This window comes from Eptatretus burgeri, chromosome 11 (genome assembly GCF_056783735.1).
Source record: "Eptatretus burgeri isolate ZD-2024b chromosome 11, Ebu_testis_v1, whole genome shotgun sequence".
In the NCBI taxonomy this organism is placed as follows: domain Eukaryota; kingdom Metazoa; phylum Chordata; class Myxini; order Myxiniformes; family Myxinidae; genus Eptatretus; species Eptatretus burgeri.
The window spans coordinates 27134163-27151047 of record NC_140971.1 but is presented as its reverse complement, the minus strand read 5'-3'; the positions used below and the strand labels follow the sequence as shown (position 1 = coordinate 27151047).

At 43.3% G+C, this 16885-nt stretch overlaps 1 protein-coding gene and 1 pseudogene across 6 annotated transcripts in view; both read left to right on the top strand.

Moving 5' to 3' along the window:
- Window positions 1–4603, top strand: part of LOC147016725 (kinesin-like protein KIF2A) — a 105655-nt gene extending 101052 nt beyond the window's left edge. For 3 of the 5 annotated variants that reach the window (XM_085847868.1, XM_085847869.1, XM_085847870.1), the window contains 2 exons: window positions 3703–3770; window positions 4045–4602. In XM_085847868.1, the coding sequence (XP_085703994.1) occupies window positions 3703–3770; window positions 4045–4483 (507 nt within the window). In that variant the 3' untranslated portion in view covers window positions 4484–4602. Of the gene's footprint in view, window positions 1–3702; window positions 3771–4044 lie in introns of all 5 variants that reach the window. The other 2 variants (XM_085847867.1, XM_085847866.1) reach the window with 2 other exon arrangements.
- An 8471-nt stretch (window positions 4604–13074) lies between these two features.
- LOC147016724 (uncharacterized) lies at window positions 13075–16521 on the top strand (annotated as a pseudogene). The gene is made up of 4 exons (XR_015049656.1): window positions 13075–14459; window positions 14546–14819; window positions 14916–15296; window positions 15391–16521. The product of XR_015049656.1 is annotated as an uncharacterized LOC147016724 (transcript).
- The last annotated feature ends 364 nt before the right edge of the window (window positions 16522–16885 follow it).

Genomic DNA, 16885 nt, shown 5'->3' with positions numbered 1-16885 from the left:
AAAGGGGGAGGTTCCAAGCGGTCCTTTCGGAGAGACAGTGAGAGTGTTATACTTGTCAGGATTTCAAGACATGTTCCACGTGTTGGACCAGTTTGTGATTTCATCCAGATCTGCAGAGAGCGAAGAAGCTGCAGCTTGCCTGTCTGAGGGATGACACATGGTATGACAGAGGGCGGTCATCAGCGAAGAGATGAAGAGGATTTTCCAGAGTTGGAGAGATCGTTGATGAAAACCAGAAAAAGAACAGCCCCAGAATGCTGCTTTGAACTCCAGCCTGGACAGGAAGAGGGGATGAAAGAACTCCATTTAAGGCCACACGTTGGCTGCGACAGGACAGGAGAGGAAGTTTGTGAGCTGGGAGTGGAGATGTCCTTGGATACCATAGGAAGAGGTTGGTGCGCAGCACAGGGTGCCAGACCGTATTGAAGGCACACAATATGTCTTGGGAGATGACTGATTTCATGTCTGGCATTGAGGATCTCCATCCATTGTTGGGAGAGCAGAAGCAGTATATCCAGGGTCATGACCTTGTCTGAATCCATATTGATGGTCGGAAATCAAGCCATTGGAGTAGAGGAAGGATTTAATGTCTCAAGCGATGATGGATTCCATGACATTGCTGATGATTGGGAGAAGTCTGATTGGTCTGTAGTTGCAGGGATCTGTTTTTGCACCTTTTTTGATGCAGAGCGGTAATGTTTGCTGATTTCCAAGCAGATGGCAGATGACCTTGAGCAAATGAGAGGGTGAATAGAACACAGTAGGTGAGCAAGAGCAGAGGAGTAGGTTTTTAGGATACATGGGCTGATGCTGTCTGGACCGGTTGCAGAGTCTGAGTCGAGGTTTGACAGTAAGCTCTCCACTTTGTCAGAAGAAAAGGACACAGAATCCAGGGACAGCTGGGTGTGACTGGGTAAGGTGGGTACAGAAAGCAATGGGTTTCGGACACAAGATTTAGATGCAAACAGAGTTTAGGCATTCAGTCTTTTCACGTGCGGTGTCAGCAGTGCGGCCATTTGAGGTAAGGTTGGGGATGGACGAGGAACATACACCAGAAACAGATTTGATTACACGCCACCAGGGTGTGTGTGTGTGTGTGTGTGTGTGTGTGTGTGTGTGTGTGTGTGTGTGTGTGTGTGTGTGTGTGTGTGTGTGTGTGTGGGTGTGTGTGTGTGTGTGTGTGTGTGTGTGTGTGTGTGTGTGTGTGTGTGTGTGTGTGTGTGTGTGTGTGTGTGTGTGTGTGTGTGTGTGTGAGAGATAGAGAGATAGAGAGATAGAGAGATAGAGAGATAGAGAGATAGAGAGATAGAGAGATATAGAGAGAGATAGAGAGAGATAGAGAAGAGATAGAGAGAGATAGAGAGAGATAGAGAGAGATAGAGAGAGATAGAGAGAGATAGAGAGAGATAGAGAGATATAGAGAGATTGTGTGATAGAGAGATATAGAGATATAGAATGAGAATCAATTGTGAGATTACAAAGATGTTGTTTTCTGGCTTTCCTGAGGGTGGACACACACTTGTTCTGAGCTTAGCCTAAGTTGGATTTGCTTTCCATGAGGCAAAGGCAAGTTGTCAGGACAACTGCCTCACCATGAGCTTCAGTGAATCATGGGTGGGAGGAAGGTTAGGACAACTGAAGACTAGAGGAGATAAAGCTGTGCATGAGAGAGAGCAAGTTTCTTTGAAAGAATTCCCAGGACGAGTTGATTGATGTTTGAGAAAGTAGCGATGGGAGACCAGTGTACAAGTTTGATGGCTGCTTGATGACCCTACCAATCAGCCTAAGTGAAATGCCAGACTCGACAGCGCTGAGGTGGCTCTCTAATCACAGCCAGAGAGATGTCTACTTTGACAAGCATCTGATCAGAAGAACCCTTTGGAGCCGAGGAAGAACAGCAGATATTTTCAGGAAAATTTGTCAAAATCAGATCCAGAAGAGATGGAGTACCGTTGGTTGAGATCCGGGTTGGGAAGTTGACCCAATGAGTCACAGAAAGCTTTTGCTGAAGTGCCATGGCAGGTTGGAGAGGTACCCACACCGAGCCAACTGGCATGATGACAATTGAAGTTGCCACATCTGAGGAAGAGAGAGTTTGGATGAGAGGATAGAAGTTGGTCCATGTTTTTGGATAGTGAGGTGTAAATGGAGTCATCTCTGTTTGGTGGATGGTACAACACACATATAAACATGAGGTGGGAGTGGAGGTGAAGCTGTAACCAGAGGTATTCCTGGGGGTGTGGGGGAGTGAGGGCAGTGCATAGAGAGTGAGGAATAGAGTCTTTGATGAAGAGAGCAACTCCTCCACCAGGATGAGGCTCAGGTCTGTCTCAGGAAAGAAAACCTTTCTTCTTCAAATCCTCAACCCCTCCCCCCATCCCAGCCCCAAGTATTCAAGCCCTCCTCGCAATCCCCAAGTCAACAACCTCCCTCTCTCAACCCGAAAGCTTCAATCCCCGCCTCTAGCCCATCATACTCCAAGCCTTCAAGCCCCCTCCCCACACCCCTCAACCCTTCCACCAAGACTGCAACTGTTTGGTGGACGGTACTGGACACATAAATATGAGGTGGGAGTGGAGGGGAAGCCATAGCCAGAGGTATACCTGCGGGTGTGGGGGAGTGAGGGCAGTGCATGGAGAGTGAGGAATAATCTTTGATGAAGAGAGCAATCCATCACCAGCATGAAGCTCAGGTCTGTCACACCAGAGGAGGGAGTAACCAGGGAGAGATACTCGGGAGTCAGGGACATCTTTAGGGAGGAAAGTTTCTGTTCGGCAGGTTGTCTCTTTTGCCAGTGGCAACCTGTATGGAAAGATCCTTCAGGTTTGAGTGAAAGCTCTGGATATTTGAGGTGCACACTGATTGAAGAGGGATGGTAGGAGGTGGGGGTGGTGGGGGGGGGAGGTAAGTATAGTTGTTGAAAGGGTGTGGGGGATTGCATAAGAGCTCGGGGAGAGGGCCGGATGAGGAGGAGAAAAGGCTCTGTGGTGCTGGGTTGAGGTACAGTGGGTGTGGGCAGAAGGCAGAAGGCAATTGAAGATTTATGGAGAAGAGAGGGCAGGGGAAGGAGGCAGCTTTGTGGGTGTGAGGAGGGGCAACTTTGAGAAGGGTGATTGTGGGGAGAAAGGTGAGAGGGAAGCTTGGAGGGGGAACAATGTGATGGTTGCTTTGAGAGGGAGGGGTGAATTGGCACTGAAGTTGGAAAACTAACATGCATTGCAAACTGGGTTTTTTTTTTGTTTGTTTTTTTTTTCAGTTTAGAGATGGGATGGAAAACCCGGAAGGGATGTAATAGAGTCGAATTAAGAGAATCGAGAGAAGAAACGCTGAAATCAGTTGGATTTTTTTTTAGATGAAGGAAAGGTCGAATTGAGAGCAGTCTGTTGAAATAGAAAAAGAGTAGTGCATTATGATACAGTAATGAGTACCACATGTGTGAAAGAGGAAGATGAAGCATTACAAGTGGTTTTTTTGTTGTTGTTGTTGTTGTTGTTATTATTGTAATTATTTTTTGATACATTGCATTGGATTAGGTAAAGGAAAGGTTGAAGAAAAAGTCATGAGGTGAATGGTGAATGGTGAATTTAGATCGGAAAACGCAGGGGGTAGAAACTATTCCAACAGAAACACGTGGTTACGAGAAGATATTTGTGTGTAAATGGAGCGTCATGGCTGTTGATAAATGCTCTTTATTTTTTGCAGATTGCCACGATCTCCCCAGCCCTGAGTTGCTGCGAACACACTCTTAACACACTTCGCTACGCTGACAGGTTTTGTTTCTCTTCCATCAATATATGTGGCTCTGTTTGGTGGAGGGTGGGTTTCTGGGTTGCAGATTTATGCTCCATTAATTGTTGAAATGCTTGTTTAACACCAAAGGGCTTGCATGATTTATTATTACTTTGGTTTTTAAAATTACTATTGGCACTATCTCATTAGTTATAAGGCTGAGAAAACCTAACTGGTTCATCAGAGAAAGGAGTCACATTGATCTTACCACAAACCATTCCATTTCCACCTTGTCTCTCCAAAAAAAATCCTCAGAGTAAAGGAACTGCCACTGGAAGGTGAAACGGAGGTAGGAACTGCTGAGAAGGATGTGACTGCACCAGGAGGAATAACCAACAGTGATTCATTCTCAAAGGATAACACCACTGAAGAGGTTCTCTGTTTTCAAAATATAGTATCTGCAGTCGCTGTCAAGGAAGATAATATTTTGGCACAAGTTCATGTCATTGTGCCTGAACTTTTTTGCTGGTTAAAAGACCTACAGCAACTACTGCAAAAGTCTGAGACTGCCAATTTCGAACTGGAGGACCATCTTCATCTGTTTGAGAAAATTACAGATTACACGAAAATGCTCACTGATCTCTCAAACCAGTCACAGATGTACATCAAAGGTTTGCAGGAAGAGGAAGAAATTGGGAAACAGATTGGAGGACGTTCGAACAAAAATGTTGCACCGATGCGGTCTCAAGACTGAAATTTTAATGTTTATCTTTGTCTTTAAACAAAGTGCTTCATTGCTTTGGTAAAATATTTCAAATTTTAAAATGGATGTTTTGTGCGTTTTGAGGTTGTGTCTGTTCTGCCATTTTGTCATTTTTGAAATTTTCAATAAAGTTTTGCAATTGGTGTGTGTGTGTGTGTGTGTGTGTGTGTGTGTGTGTGTGTGTGTGTGTGTGTGTGTGTGTGTGTGTGTACACTGTATGTGTATATATATATATATATATATATATATATATATATATATGCAGTAGACTACTCGTAAGTCGTCACCATCAGGACCGAGAAAAAAGTGACGACTGAGACGTGTGACGACTTGCGCGTATGCGAACATTCATGACTCTGGGGTGAAGGATGAAGTCGCGCGTGGCCTGGACACGTACGTGTGAGAGGGCGCAACAATCTCTAAGCGGCTATTGTACCAAAAGGGAAACACAATCCTCGGTGCATAGGTGGGGGTTAATTGGTGAGTTGGAAAGTGATCAAGCAAAGATGGAATTCATTAATCAGTTTATCAAAAGTAAAGATAATGAAAACTGTATGACAACTCGGATACCATCAGTGATGGTATATCACCATCGACAAATGTGGAATGAATTGCTGTTGTAATTCATTCATTGGAATGAATGTGGAATGAGTTTTCATATGGAATGAAAACTCGTATACCATCGACAAATTACATGACAGTCATCGTGGTGATAACTACCACTCAATGCCTATGTGTAAGGGAGTGCAGTGATGTACAAAACAAGCCAATATAAACCATGATCGGACTTCAAACCGAAGCTTGATCGATCCTTTCCTCCTTCGCCAGAGACTGCATTGCGCAGCCTGCCTACCTCTTCAGATGGCCTGTGGGACGGCACGCTGACTGAGCTGAACGCAGCGCAGTTATAAATAGCCTATCACTGGCAGTGTAAACCAATGAGTGTGCATCACGATTCCATGAAATCGGGCTTCTCACGAGGCAGCAGTTCCGTGTGACGAGTTCGGCGTGGTAATTTACTTGAGTTTCCATTACGCTGGAACAAACAACATCTGACGACTTAGACAAAGTGACGACTTAGAGATGACGACTTACAGACCTTATTCAAAGGGATTTAACATTAGATAAATTCGGTACTTTTTGACGCTGCCGACTTAGGCGAAGTGACGAGTTTCACGCTGCCGACTTGCGCGTAGTCTACTGTATGTATATATATATATATATATATATATATATATATATATATATATATATATATATATATATATATATATATATATATATATATATATATATATATATATATACATATATATATATATACATATATATACATGAGTCGAAATTCGCTAATGCGTTACAAAAGCGTGACAGCCGGTCAGAAAAATCATATTCAAATAATTCCGCTCAATTCGTCACTTCTGGAATCATTTGATACCACATTTTTGGGTTTCACTCATTATAAACGCTTCCAGTCATTGGAAAACGAAGAAAATATAGAATGTTTGCCAAAAAAGTGGGGTTAACGTGTGTCAGGTTTGACCAAAATATCAGGGGATAAAACGCTTTTTTCACATAATAGCAAAGATATCACGGCCATTACGGGCTTCTTCATCGGAAAACAATGACGTGTTGCTTTTTGCAGTGCCACTAGGCACACGTCTATAGCGTCATCACTTCTGTTGTACCTCATCCACGTGACCTGCAGACCACTTTCACGTGCGTAAGAAATTGACAGACCTGCATCAGTCTCGTCGGGCGTTGTTTTGCACGATCGGCCATCAATTGATGCGATTCATGCAGATCGGTATACTACAATTACGATGTAATACATATAATTGATATCTTAATTGCAATGCAGCTAAATAGTAAAGCTTATCATTTATGCTCCCCCGTGAAACTTTGACGGACACATATTACGCACGTGAACCGAGGAAACATCGCTCCGTACGAACAATTCGTTGTTCTTTCCGGTGAAACGTGTTGCAGAACAAAGGATTCTGAACATTTCTCTGGGGGAAAGGCGATTAATATTCCAACAGACGTATGAGAGTACGGCTACTAGGGGTATGCAAATGCGTTCTACGCGGACGTCACAAAACTAGTGCATCGGAATCAACGTTTTTCAGAACAAGATATGTAAAATCGGACAAACAATGAATTTCGATGCCGCGCACTTTATTACGGACGTGTTCTAAGATATGTAACTACGTAGTGGGAATAGAATATGCGACACTGGGCAAAGGTATCCAAAAAAGAGGCAAAATTATAACGTACCGAATTCCATGAAGGCAATGTAACGCATTAGCAACTTTTGACGTGTGTGTGTGTGTGTGTGTGTGTGTGTGTGTGTGTGTGTGTGTGTGTGTGTGTGTGTGTGTGTGCGTGCAGAAGAGCAAGTGTAAGTCGGCAGCGTGTAACTCGTCACTTCGCCTAAGTCGGCAGCGTCAAAAAGTCCCGAATTTATCTCATGTTAAATCCCTTTGAATAAAGGGTCATCCCTCTGTAAGTCGTCATCTCTAAGTCGTCACTTTGTCTAAGTCGTCAGATGTTGTCCATTCCCACGTAATGGAAACTCAAGTAAATTACCACTCCTAACTCGTCACACGGAACTGCTGCCTCATGAGAAGCCCGATTTCATAGAATCGTGATGCTCGCTCATTGGTATACACCACCAGTGATAGGCTATTTATAACTGCGTACACATGTTGATCGCACTGCAGGCAGGACAATGGCGACTAAGCGTAAGCTTACAACTAAAACCTACCAAGAAAAATACGACATTATCCAGTTTTGCGAGGCAAATCCAATGATGAAGAAAACAGACATAGCTGAGAAGTTGGACATCAAACGGCAGACATTGAACGATATCTTGAAGAATAAGGGCAAGATATTTGAACAAGTGGAGAAGATCGTGAGGCCGGTGGAAAGTGTGAAATGTGTGTCCTTTGAAGATGTCGATGACGCGCTCATCATCTGGTTTCGGCAAATGTCGGCTCAGCCAAATATTCGGTTTCGGCCGATTCAGCCAAATATTCGGCCGATACTGTCTTTCGGTGGAGGATTGCCCAGCCAACATCATGGAATACAATGACTGGTTTGAATCCTTTCTCATGCACCAGATGCCCAAGAGTTTGAGGCAGTCAAACATAACGGATTACTTCGCGAAGAAGTAAAGGATCGATCGAGCTTAGTGTTGAAGTCCGATCATGGTTTTATATTGGCTTGTTTTGTACATTACCGCACTCACTTACACATAGGCATTGAGTGGTAATCATCATTACGATGACTGTGTGTCATGTAATTTGTCACCATACCATCACCGATGGTATACGAGTTGTCTTACAGAGTTGTTCATTATCTTTACTTTTGATAAACTGATTCATGAATTCCATCTTTGCTTGATCACTTTCCAACTCACCCCCACCTATGCCCCGATGATTGTGTTTTCCTTTTGGTACAATAGCCGGCTCTCACACATATGTGTCCAGGCCACGCGCGACTTCATCCTTCACCCCACAGTCATCATGAATGTTCGCATACGCGTAAGTCGTCACATTTCTAAGTCGTCACTTTTTTCTCGGTCCCGATGGTGACGACTTACGCCTAGTCTACTATATATATATATATATATATATATATATATATATATATATATATATATATATATATATATATATATATATATATATATATATATATATATATATATATATATATATATATATATATATCAAAAAGTCTCTGTGCATCAAAACAACTCGACACAGCTGCCTTGTTGGTGATAGTTTAGTACAATTTACAACAAATTTTGGAAATGGCCTAACTGTTTGAATTGTTGCAAATGAAACAGAGCGTTGCATTGCATTGCATTGCATTGCATTGAAACCTAACGTGTTGTAAATGAAGAATTTAACAAACGTTTCCATCAACATTTGAATGTGCATCAGTCTACTGTGTTTTCTGGTGTTAAGACCTATTTATGTAATCATTTTAATGAGGCAGGGCATGATTTTAGTCATTGTTCCATCCAAATTTTTGACTCTGCCAATTTGCAAGTGCCAGCACATGTAATTTCTGATGAGAGTTCTTGCACAGTATGTTGGTCTGTAGCATTGTCTGTCTTTGTTTGGTGTACAATTTTTGGCCACAGTTTACAAGCCATCGTTCTGAAACTTTTTGTGTGTGCAGGTGACCAGCCAAGGACAACGCTAAATTTTTGTGAAGATTCGGATCGGAGAATTTTTTTAAAGTGATTCTTCAGCATTGAGAGATAGGGCCAAAAAATGATGTATAGCACAATATCTCAAAAGGTCTCGTATATAGCACACTATCTCCAAAACAGAATAGCTCAAACAGTAGGTGAACGTCTCATCCCCGAGCAAGCAGGATTAGGTCAGGTCAGGTATGGGAGCATGCGCCGGAGCAGCGCATCTCTGCATCCACTTTCCTTTGGTACTCCAAGGGCCTCCGTCTCGCCATCCCCCAGGCAGATGCCTGGCCCATCCCCATCTCCTTGAGATGTTGATCAATCTGCTGCAACCACGAGGCACATGGTCGGCCCATTGGCCTCCTCCACTAACGAGGCTCCCTCGCTAAGAAAATCTGGTGAGCAGGATCACCGTCAGGAAAACGAGCCACATGTCCATACAGCCGAAGAAGATTCTCATGGGCTATGCAAGAAACAAATCTCATTTGAGTCTCTCAGAAACCGCTCGTTCGACATAAAGTCTGACCAGCGATAGCCAAGGATTCTCCGAACAGACCTGGTTACAAAGGAATCGAGTCTCCATCTCCATCTCAGGTCTATGGTCAGAGTCCAAGTCTCACATCCATAGAACAAGACTGGAAGCACCAAGGACCTGAAGACTCAGACTTTCATCCTCCCGCACAGGTACAGGCAGCGCCACACCCCGTGATCCAGTGAATGTATGACTCCCAGGCCTGACCCAGACGTCCATTGACCTCTGGCTCACAGCCAGCAGAGACACGAATATCACTGCCAAGGTAAATGAATCTCTCCGTGACCTCAACATCCTCGCCACAAAAAGCTACAGTCAGGATAGCAGCATCCAAGATGTCTTTGAAAGCCTGGATCTTAGTTTTGACCCAGGAAACCCGTAATCCCAAAGGCTCCGACTCCTCATTCAGCACCTCTGGCCCCCCAAAAGGATGTACATTGTGTGTGCAAAGGTGATGGCATCATCTGCAAAATCAAGGTCAGAGATATTGACATTCCCAAACGATTCACCGCAATTTAATCTCTCTGACATCCTCCCCATAATCCAGTCCATACAAATGCTGAAAAGTGTGGGGTCAGTACACACCCTTGACGAACTCCAGTAACAAGTGGAAATAAGTCTGAGATGGTACCACCACATCTCACAGCACTCTCAGTACCAGAGTATTGTTCAGATGACTGATCAATTTTGGTGGCACCCACAAAGTCCAAGAATCTTCCAGAGGGCATCCCGATTCATTGAATCAAACGCTTTGCAGAGATCAATGTAGGCTGGAAGAAAACCCTTCCGAGACTCTCGTCTGCGCTCGGTTTGGACCCAAAGAACAAGGATACGGTCAATCGTTGACCTCTTTGGTGTAAAGCCTGACTGCTCTGGACGCTGGTGCTCAAGCAGATGGTGCAGAACCCTATCAAGAATTATCCGAGCAAAGACCTTATCCGGCACAGAGCAACGTCACCCCTCGGTAGTTGTTGCAGTCTTGGCGATCACCCTTCCCTTTCCAGAGGGACAACAAAGCCCCTCTTCCAGTCTGTTGGGATGATGCCTGTGTTCCAGATAGAGCACAGAACTGCATGCAGCAACGTGAGTACAGCATTTCCACCAGCCTTGAGGTTCAGCATGGATGCAACAAATCTCAGGAGCTTTGCCCATTTCAACCGGTTCACCGCCATCTGTGTTTCCACAAACGAAGGTTTACCGCAGTTTATTGGTCAGCAATAGGGGTAGTAACACCCCTGACATCCAACTCAACAGCTGGTGGATCAGCCTGGTGCAGTCGCTCATAGTAACTGGCCCAGCAGGCCTTCACTTCAGACTCCTCCGTCAAGAGCCTACCACCCTCTGCTCTCACTGCAGTGCACCGAGGGACAGTCTTGGAGGAACGAAATGCGCGCATTCCCCTGTAAGCAGGATGAGAATCACTTGACCACAGGTGATGCTCAACACCCTCTCAGATTCCTCGCTCATAGGCCGCCTGGTACGCCCTCCTTGGTGCACGTCCAGTTATACGCCTCAGCTCCCTGAACAGCTCAGCTCTGCCATTCAGCCTGGCCCTGCGACGTAAATGGTAACCAGTGTCCCTTGAGAGACAATTCTTCTTCCTCGCCCTATGTTGAGTTCCTAGACATCCACCAGCAACATCAAGGACGGTGGTCTTGAAGGCACTCCACAACTCTTCAGGATCCCTCAAAACACCCAGACCCCCAAATTTCCATTCGGGCTGTTTACAAACTCCTCAGCTACCCTCTCATCCTTGAGCTTGCCAACATCCAGCCTCGGCTGGGATGGTACCATTCTCCTGGATTTAAACTGCAACTTTAGAGTTGCTACAACAAGCCTGTGGTCAGTATTGAGGAACTGAGCACTCCGGTGGACCCTGCAGTTCTGGATTATCCTCCAGGAACCATGAACGAACACATGGTCAATCTCCTTTGCCACATATGGTCGATCTCCTTTGCCACACCACTGGTGTTGGAATACCAAGTCCAGCGGTGAGCCTGTGGGCACTGAAACCATGAACCAGTCACCCTAAGTCCATGACTTTGTTGTGGAATTTGTAACCGACTCGGCTGATATATTACTCAATTTGCAATAAACAAATAATGCGCTGTCCACAACGAAAAGTACATTTCATCAAAGAACATTTATTGCGTGGTACCATGGAGTCCAAAACACTGATGCAAACATTCACAATGATTTGCACTCAACTAAGCTTGCATTTCCTGATGTATATATGCTTTGAAGGGAGTGGAGGGGTCTGATCAGCATTAGGCAAAATAACTCAAACTGCAATACGTGTCCACTGGGTGAAAGGGAATGACATGATCATGGCAAAAGTTGCAGTGTTATCAACCAGGTCACCTTGTTTCATTGTAAGACATTCCTTTTGTCAATATTTAGGTCAAAAGACTCTTGGGTAAAGGGAAACATAACTGACAGCCAATTCGACTTATCGCATAAAAATAAAATTTATAAAGCACCAGCAACAATTATAATTGAGAGTACATGAATATAATTATTTTTCTTCCACAAATTCTTGCAAAGTCAAGGAACTTGGTGCTATTCTGGTTCACAGTTCTAGACCCATGAGGACCAACACACGTCTCATAACCATCCCTATCAGTGCCAGTCGATGCATTGAAATCCCACAAGACTAGAGTATCTCGCCTGGGGCACTGATCAACCAGACTCGAGCGTGGCATGGAATGCGTCGTACAGGATGAGATCACTCGCCTCCATCAGAGCATATACTGAGACCAGGGAAATGACACTCAAGGAGTGACGAATCCTTAGTCTCATAATACGGTCATTGACCGGTGTTACCTCTTATCATTTTAGTCAACTTATTGGGCACAGCTACAGCAACTCTTTGGGCAAGGTAACCATCAGAGTGACCAGACCAATCGTACAGTAGGTGTAACCACCCACCATTATATCAATGCAATGCGGTCTCCGAAACTGAGTGCTGCAATATAGATGTTGAAATGCTTGAGCTCAGTTGATGACAGGTGATCATTCTCTTAGGGATAGGACATTCCAGGCACCCACCCGAAGGAACTGACACACCAGGTGTCCTCTGGTGGAGGAGACCTCAGCACCACCCCAACACACACGACCTCAATCTGACCCTGGAAGGTTACCCCGTGGTTTTCTTTCCTATCATCAAAGATTGGAGGTCCCGAAGGACCTCGGACCTCCCGAAGAAGCAAAATAATTATATTCATGTATTTTCAATTATATTAGCTTGTTGAATTGTTGCTGGTACTTTATATATTTAATTTTTGTACTATAGTCAAATTGGCTGTCAATCATGTTTCCTTTTTCCCAAGAGTCTTTTGACTTGCAATTTTGATAAAAGGAATATCTTGCTCTGAAAAAAGGTCTTTTCGTTGAGGAGGAAGATAGGGTTCCCATGCACCCCATGATACATTTTTTTTTAACCTGCATTTTTACAATCCCTGAGGTGTGTGGGAACAGAATTTCCTTTGTTCCCATTCCAAAAAATGTCCCATGTGGGTCGTTTAGCCGTTTTTTTTGTCCGCCATCTTGGATTTCTTGGGACGCAAAAGTAAGGGGTCGGGGTAATATAAAGGACCTTTTCGCATAGAAAGAAATTGGTTACAGGTACAAATTAGGTATCATTGGAAAGGGTATGACCTGCATTATCACAAGAACCCATCAATTATTCAATTAGGGCATCGATGATGTCATCAGGGGTCAAAAGGTCACGTTAAAGGGCCACCAACTCAAATTTCACACCCATCCTCTTTGTCATCCACCCTGCACCTAAGTGAATGAATCTTTTGGATTCTACTTTGTTTGAAGGAAAGTGTACATGTATAGGCAGTTTTTAAAACTAAAACAAATTATTTAACTTCAGTACAACATCATTAACCCTTTCCACAAAAATACCGAAAATGCGGTTCTGTATTGAGTTTACTGTGTGAGTGTGTCCTTTGCATACGAATGATTAATTTCACTGTTTATTTATAGTTTATGGCTATGGTTATTAACATTCTTTTTGTTACAGGTGAGGCCATTGTAACTACCTTAACACTTTAGTGGTGGTGTTAAATTTCGTCAACTGACGGTGTTGTGGTTTTTTGTTGCAGGACGTGCAGACAACTGTGATTTTGATTAATGTTTTAGTGGTTGTATTGAATATCTGCTGGCATGCATACCTGCTTGTAGCTGTAGTTTATTGGTGGTGGATAATTGTCTTTTTTTTTTTCAGGCAACACCTATTATAGATTAGTGCTCCAGTGGTGGTAGTGCACGCTTAGTTGCAGTTAACTGGTGGTGGTGGCTTCATCATGTCAAAGGCAAAGAAACACCGAACTGATCATGGTTGCAATTTAGAGGAACTGCAGATTGCAGATGCCTCCTCCTGTATGTATTTTACATGTGAGTGGCATACAGCATGGTGAATTTATACCACTACACAATAAAAGGGGTCCTCCCCAGGAAAAACTTGAGATGTTACATAATCTTCGTGAGAAACGGCTCCTTCAGTCTCATGATTCACCTGCTTGTATGGAAGCTGTGTGTAGGTTAATTCCAGACAATCTTGATGGTGTGGACCTAGAAATGATAGGCTATCACCGGGGATGCTATCAAGCCTTTACCAAATATCAGGATCGTTTGAAATGTGTCATACCAGACGTTGAACCCTCAACAATACGATCCCCTCGTAAACCATCAACCTCTTCCAAGAACATTTTTCCACCAGAATGTATTTTCTGTGAAATGCTTGAGACAAAAGTTTCCGGAAGGACTGAACGTTGTGTCCAGTTTGCATCTTTCAAGGGAAAGGAAGCAGCTTGGACTCGTATTGAATCCCAAGCCCTAGAAATAGGAGACAATCGTTTACCTCGCAAGGTGGCAGGCGAAGATTTGTTTTCAAGAGGCTCGTTTCCATAAATCCTGTCATAGTTCATTCAAACTGAGACATGTGAATTATTTACGTGATCAAGCCAACAGGAGTATTGAAAACAAGCAAGATGAAAAGCTTGAAGCTCATCAAAGCTCATTTAATGTAGTTCTGGATTTTATACGTGAGAGGGTAATTGGGCAGAAGGAGGTCGTGCAACTTGGAACACTCAGCCACCTATACGTCAAAGAACTTGAATGCTGTGGATTTCCAAATCCAGATTTCAGAAATTTCTTCACAGATGACAGTCAGGAGGATATTCCTTGTCAGAAAGGTGCCCTACACATCCAAGATGGCAATGCACTTTTTCATGCCCTGATAAACATATCCCCTACATTTGGAAAAATATGTCTGCAAGTGTTGTATCAGATGGTGGCCAAGAAAGATTTTTTTTCTTCTCAACTGATTCTTACCATGCTGATTCTATCAAGGCTCAGGAGAGGTTACGCTCAGGATCTTCTCAGCGTTATCTAATACAAGGGCCAGCAACAAGAAATTGCTATTCCTGGCAAATGAACACAATAAAACACAGCTCTGCGAACTACTACTCAAGGTGTGGAGCAGCAATGCACCAGCATCTCGCATGGAGCAATGTGGAACAGCACTGGTGGTAGTGGATGGCAAGGCATACCAGTTACAATCATCTGATGGTGAGGTAAGTAATTGAATTCCATATGTCAATTTATTGTAAACCCTTTCCCTACTGCTTAAAATCAGTATGTATGATAAATTCCACATTATATCATTTCAGGTTACAGCACAAGAAATTCATGAGTTGACGTCAAATCAGGAGGAAACAGACACAAGGATTGTGCTGTACCTGAAGTATGCAGCCAAACTGGGTTACAAGTCAGCTGTAGTCAGGACACCAGACACCGATATATTTGTTATCCTCCTGTTTTATGCTAACACAACAGGTCTTACCATCTTTCTTGACATCGGAACTGGTAAACATCGTCAGATTGTCAACATAAGTCAAATGGCAGAATCCATGGGTGCCGACAACTGTAAGATGGTCCTGGGCCTGTACGTGTTCACCGGGGAAGACGTAATAAGTTCCTTCAAGGGAAAGGGCAAGATCGGACCCCTCAAGAAGTTACAACGTCATCCTAATTTATCATGAAGCTTTCAGGTATTTGTTTTATTATCTATGAAATCCGCTGACTATCACAGTTTCTTTTAACTTTTGTGTGGCAATTCATATAATTGTACTCATCTCCTTTCAGAAAACTTGGGGATGAATGGTCTGTAAAGCCAGAAACGATTGATGATATTGAGGCATTCACATGTCTGATGTACGGCGACTCCAGACAGAAATCTATTGACACTGTACGTGGAATCATGTTGAGGAAGATGGTTGGGGAAGATGAGCAACTGACAACCAAATCTAAGATTGACCTCTCCTGGTTGCCACTTTGCCGAGACAACCTTATCCCACACATTGGTCGAGTGAACCATCGCCTTGCTATCTACAAGTGAGCAGATATTCCAATCTTCTGGTCTCCAAAGCCATATGATCCTGAACAAGGTTGGGAAAGAAATGATGAGGGTGTTTTGGAGCCAGTGTGGTCTTGTGGCCCAGTACTTCCACCTACCTTGATAGACTTAGTTGAGAAGACTATGGAAGAGATGGAACAGTGTGATGATGACATTGAGGAAGAACAGTCCAGCCAAGATAGTGACTATGAAGAACTTCTCAGTGATAACAAAGACTAGATTAAAATATGAACATTGAGACTTTTGGCAGTCGTAATAATGTTTCAACATTAGTTGTGGGCCTGCGTATTATAGTAACTCGTTAACACACGATCTCTATATAATGCATATTCCCATATCAATTAGTAAGGAGTGGAAGTGAAAATATCAAGAGAATGATACATAGACTGTATTTCAGGACTCATTGGAACATGTAAAGCCTTTTACCATAACAAAAAGGCAGAGAAAACAAATATGTGTCAAACTGCAATTTCACAGGAAACTTATTACAAAAATTCATTTTTTTCAATATTTTCGGTATTTTTGCGGAAAGGGTTAATGATGTTGTACTGAAGTTAAATAATTTGTTTTAGTTTTAAAAACTGCCTATACATGTACACTTTCCTTCAAGTAAAGTAGAATCCAAAAGATTCATTCACTTAGGTGCAGGGTGGATGACAGAGGATGGGCGTGAAATTTGACTTGGTGGCCCTTCAACGTGACCTTTTGACCCCCTGATGACGTCATCGATGCCCTAATTGAATAATTGATGGGTTCTTGTGATAGTGCAGGTCATACCCTTTCCAATGGTACCTAATTTGTACCTATAACTAATTTCTTTCAATGTGAAAAGGTCCTTTATATTACCCCTACCCCTTACTTTTGAGTCCCAAGAAATCCAAGATGGCGGACAAAAAAATGGCGAAACGACCCACATGGGACATTTTTTGGAATGGGAACAAAGGAAATTCTGTTCCCACACACCTCAGGGATTGTATAAATGCAGGTTAAAAAAAATGTATCATGGGGGTGCATGGGACCCTATCTTCCTACTAGACTATTTCTCACTGCATAGAAACAGGGTGACCTGGTTGATCACACTGCAAACTTTTGCCATGAGTGTCATTCTCTCCCTCCCACCCAAAGTGGACACTTATTGCAGTTTTGAGTTCTTTAGCCTTATGCTTATCAGCTCATCCTGCAGTTTAATTGCCAAATGTTTGACCCTCCCATTTTTGGATGTCA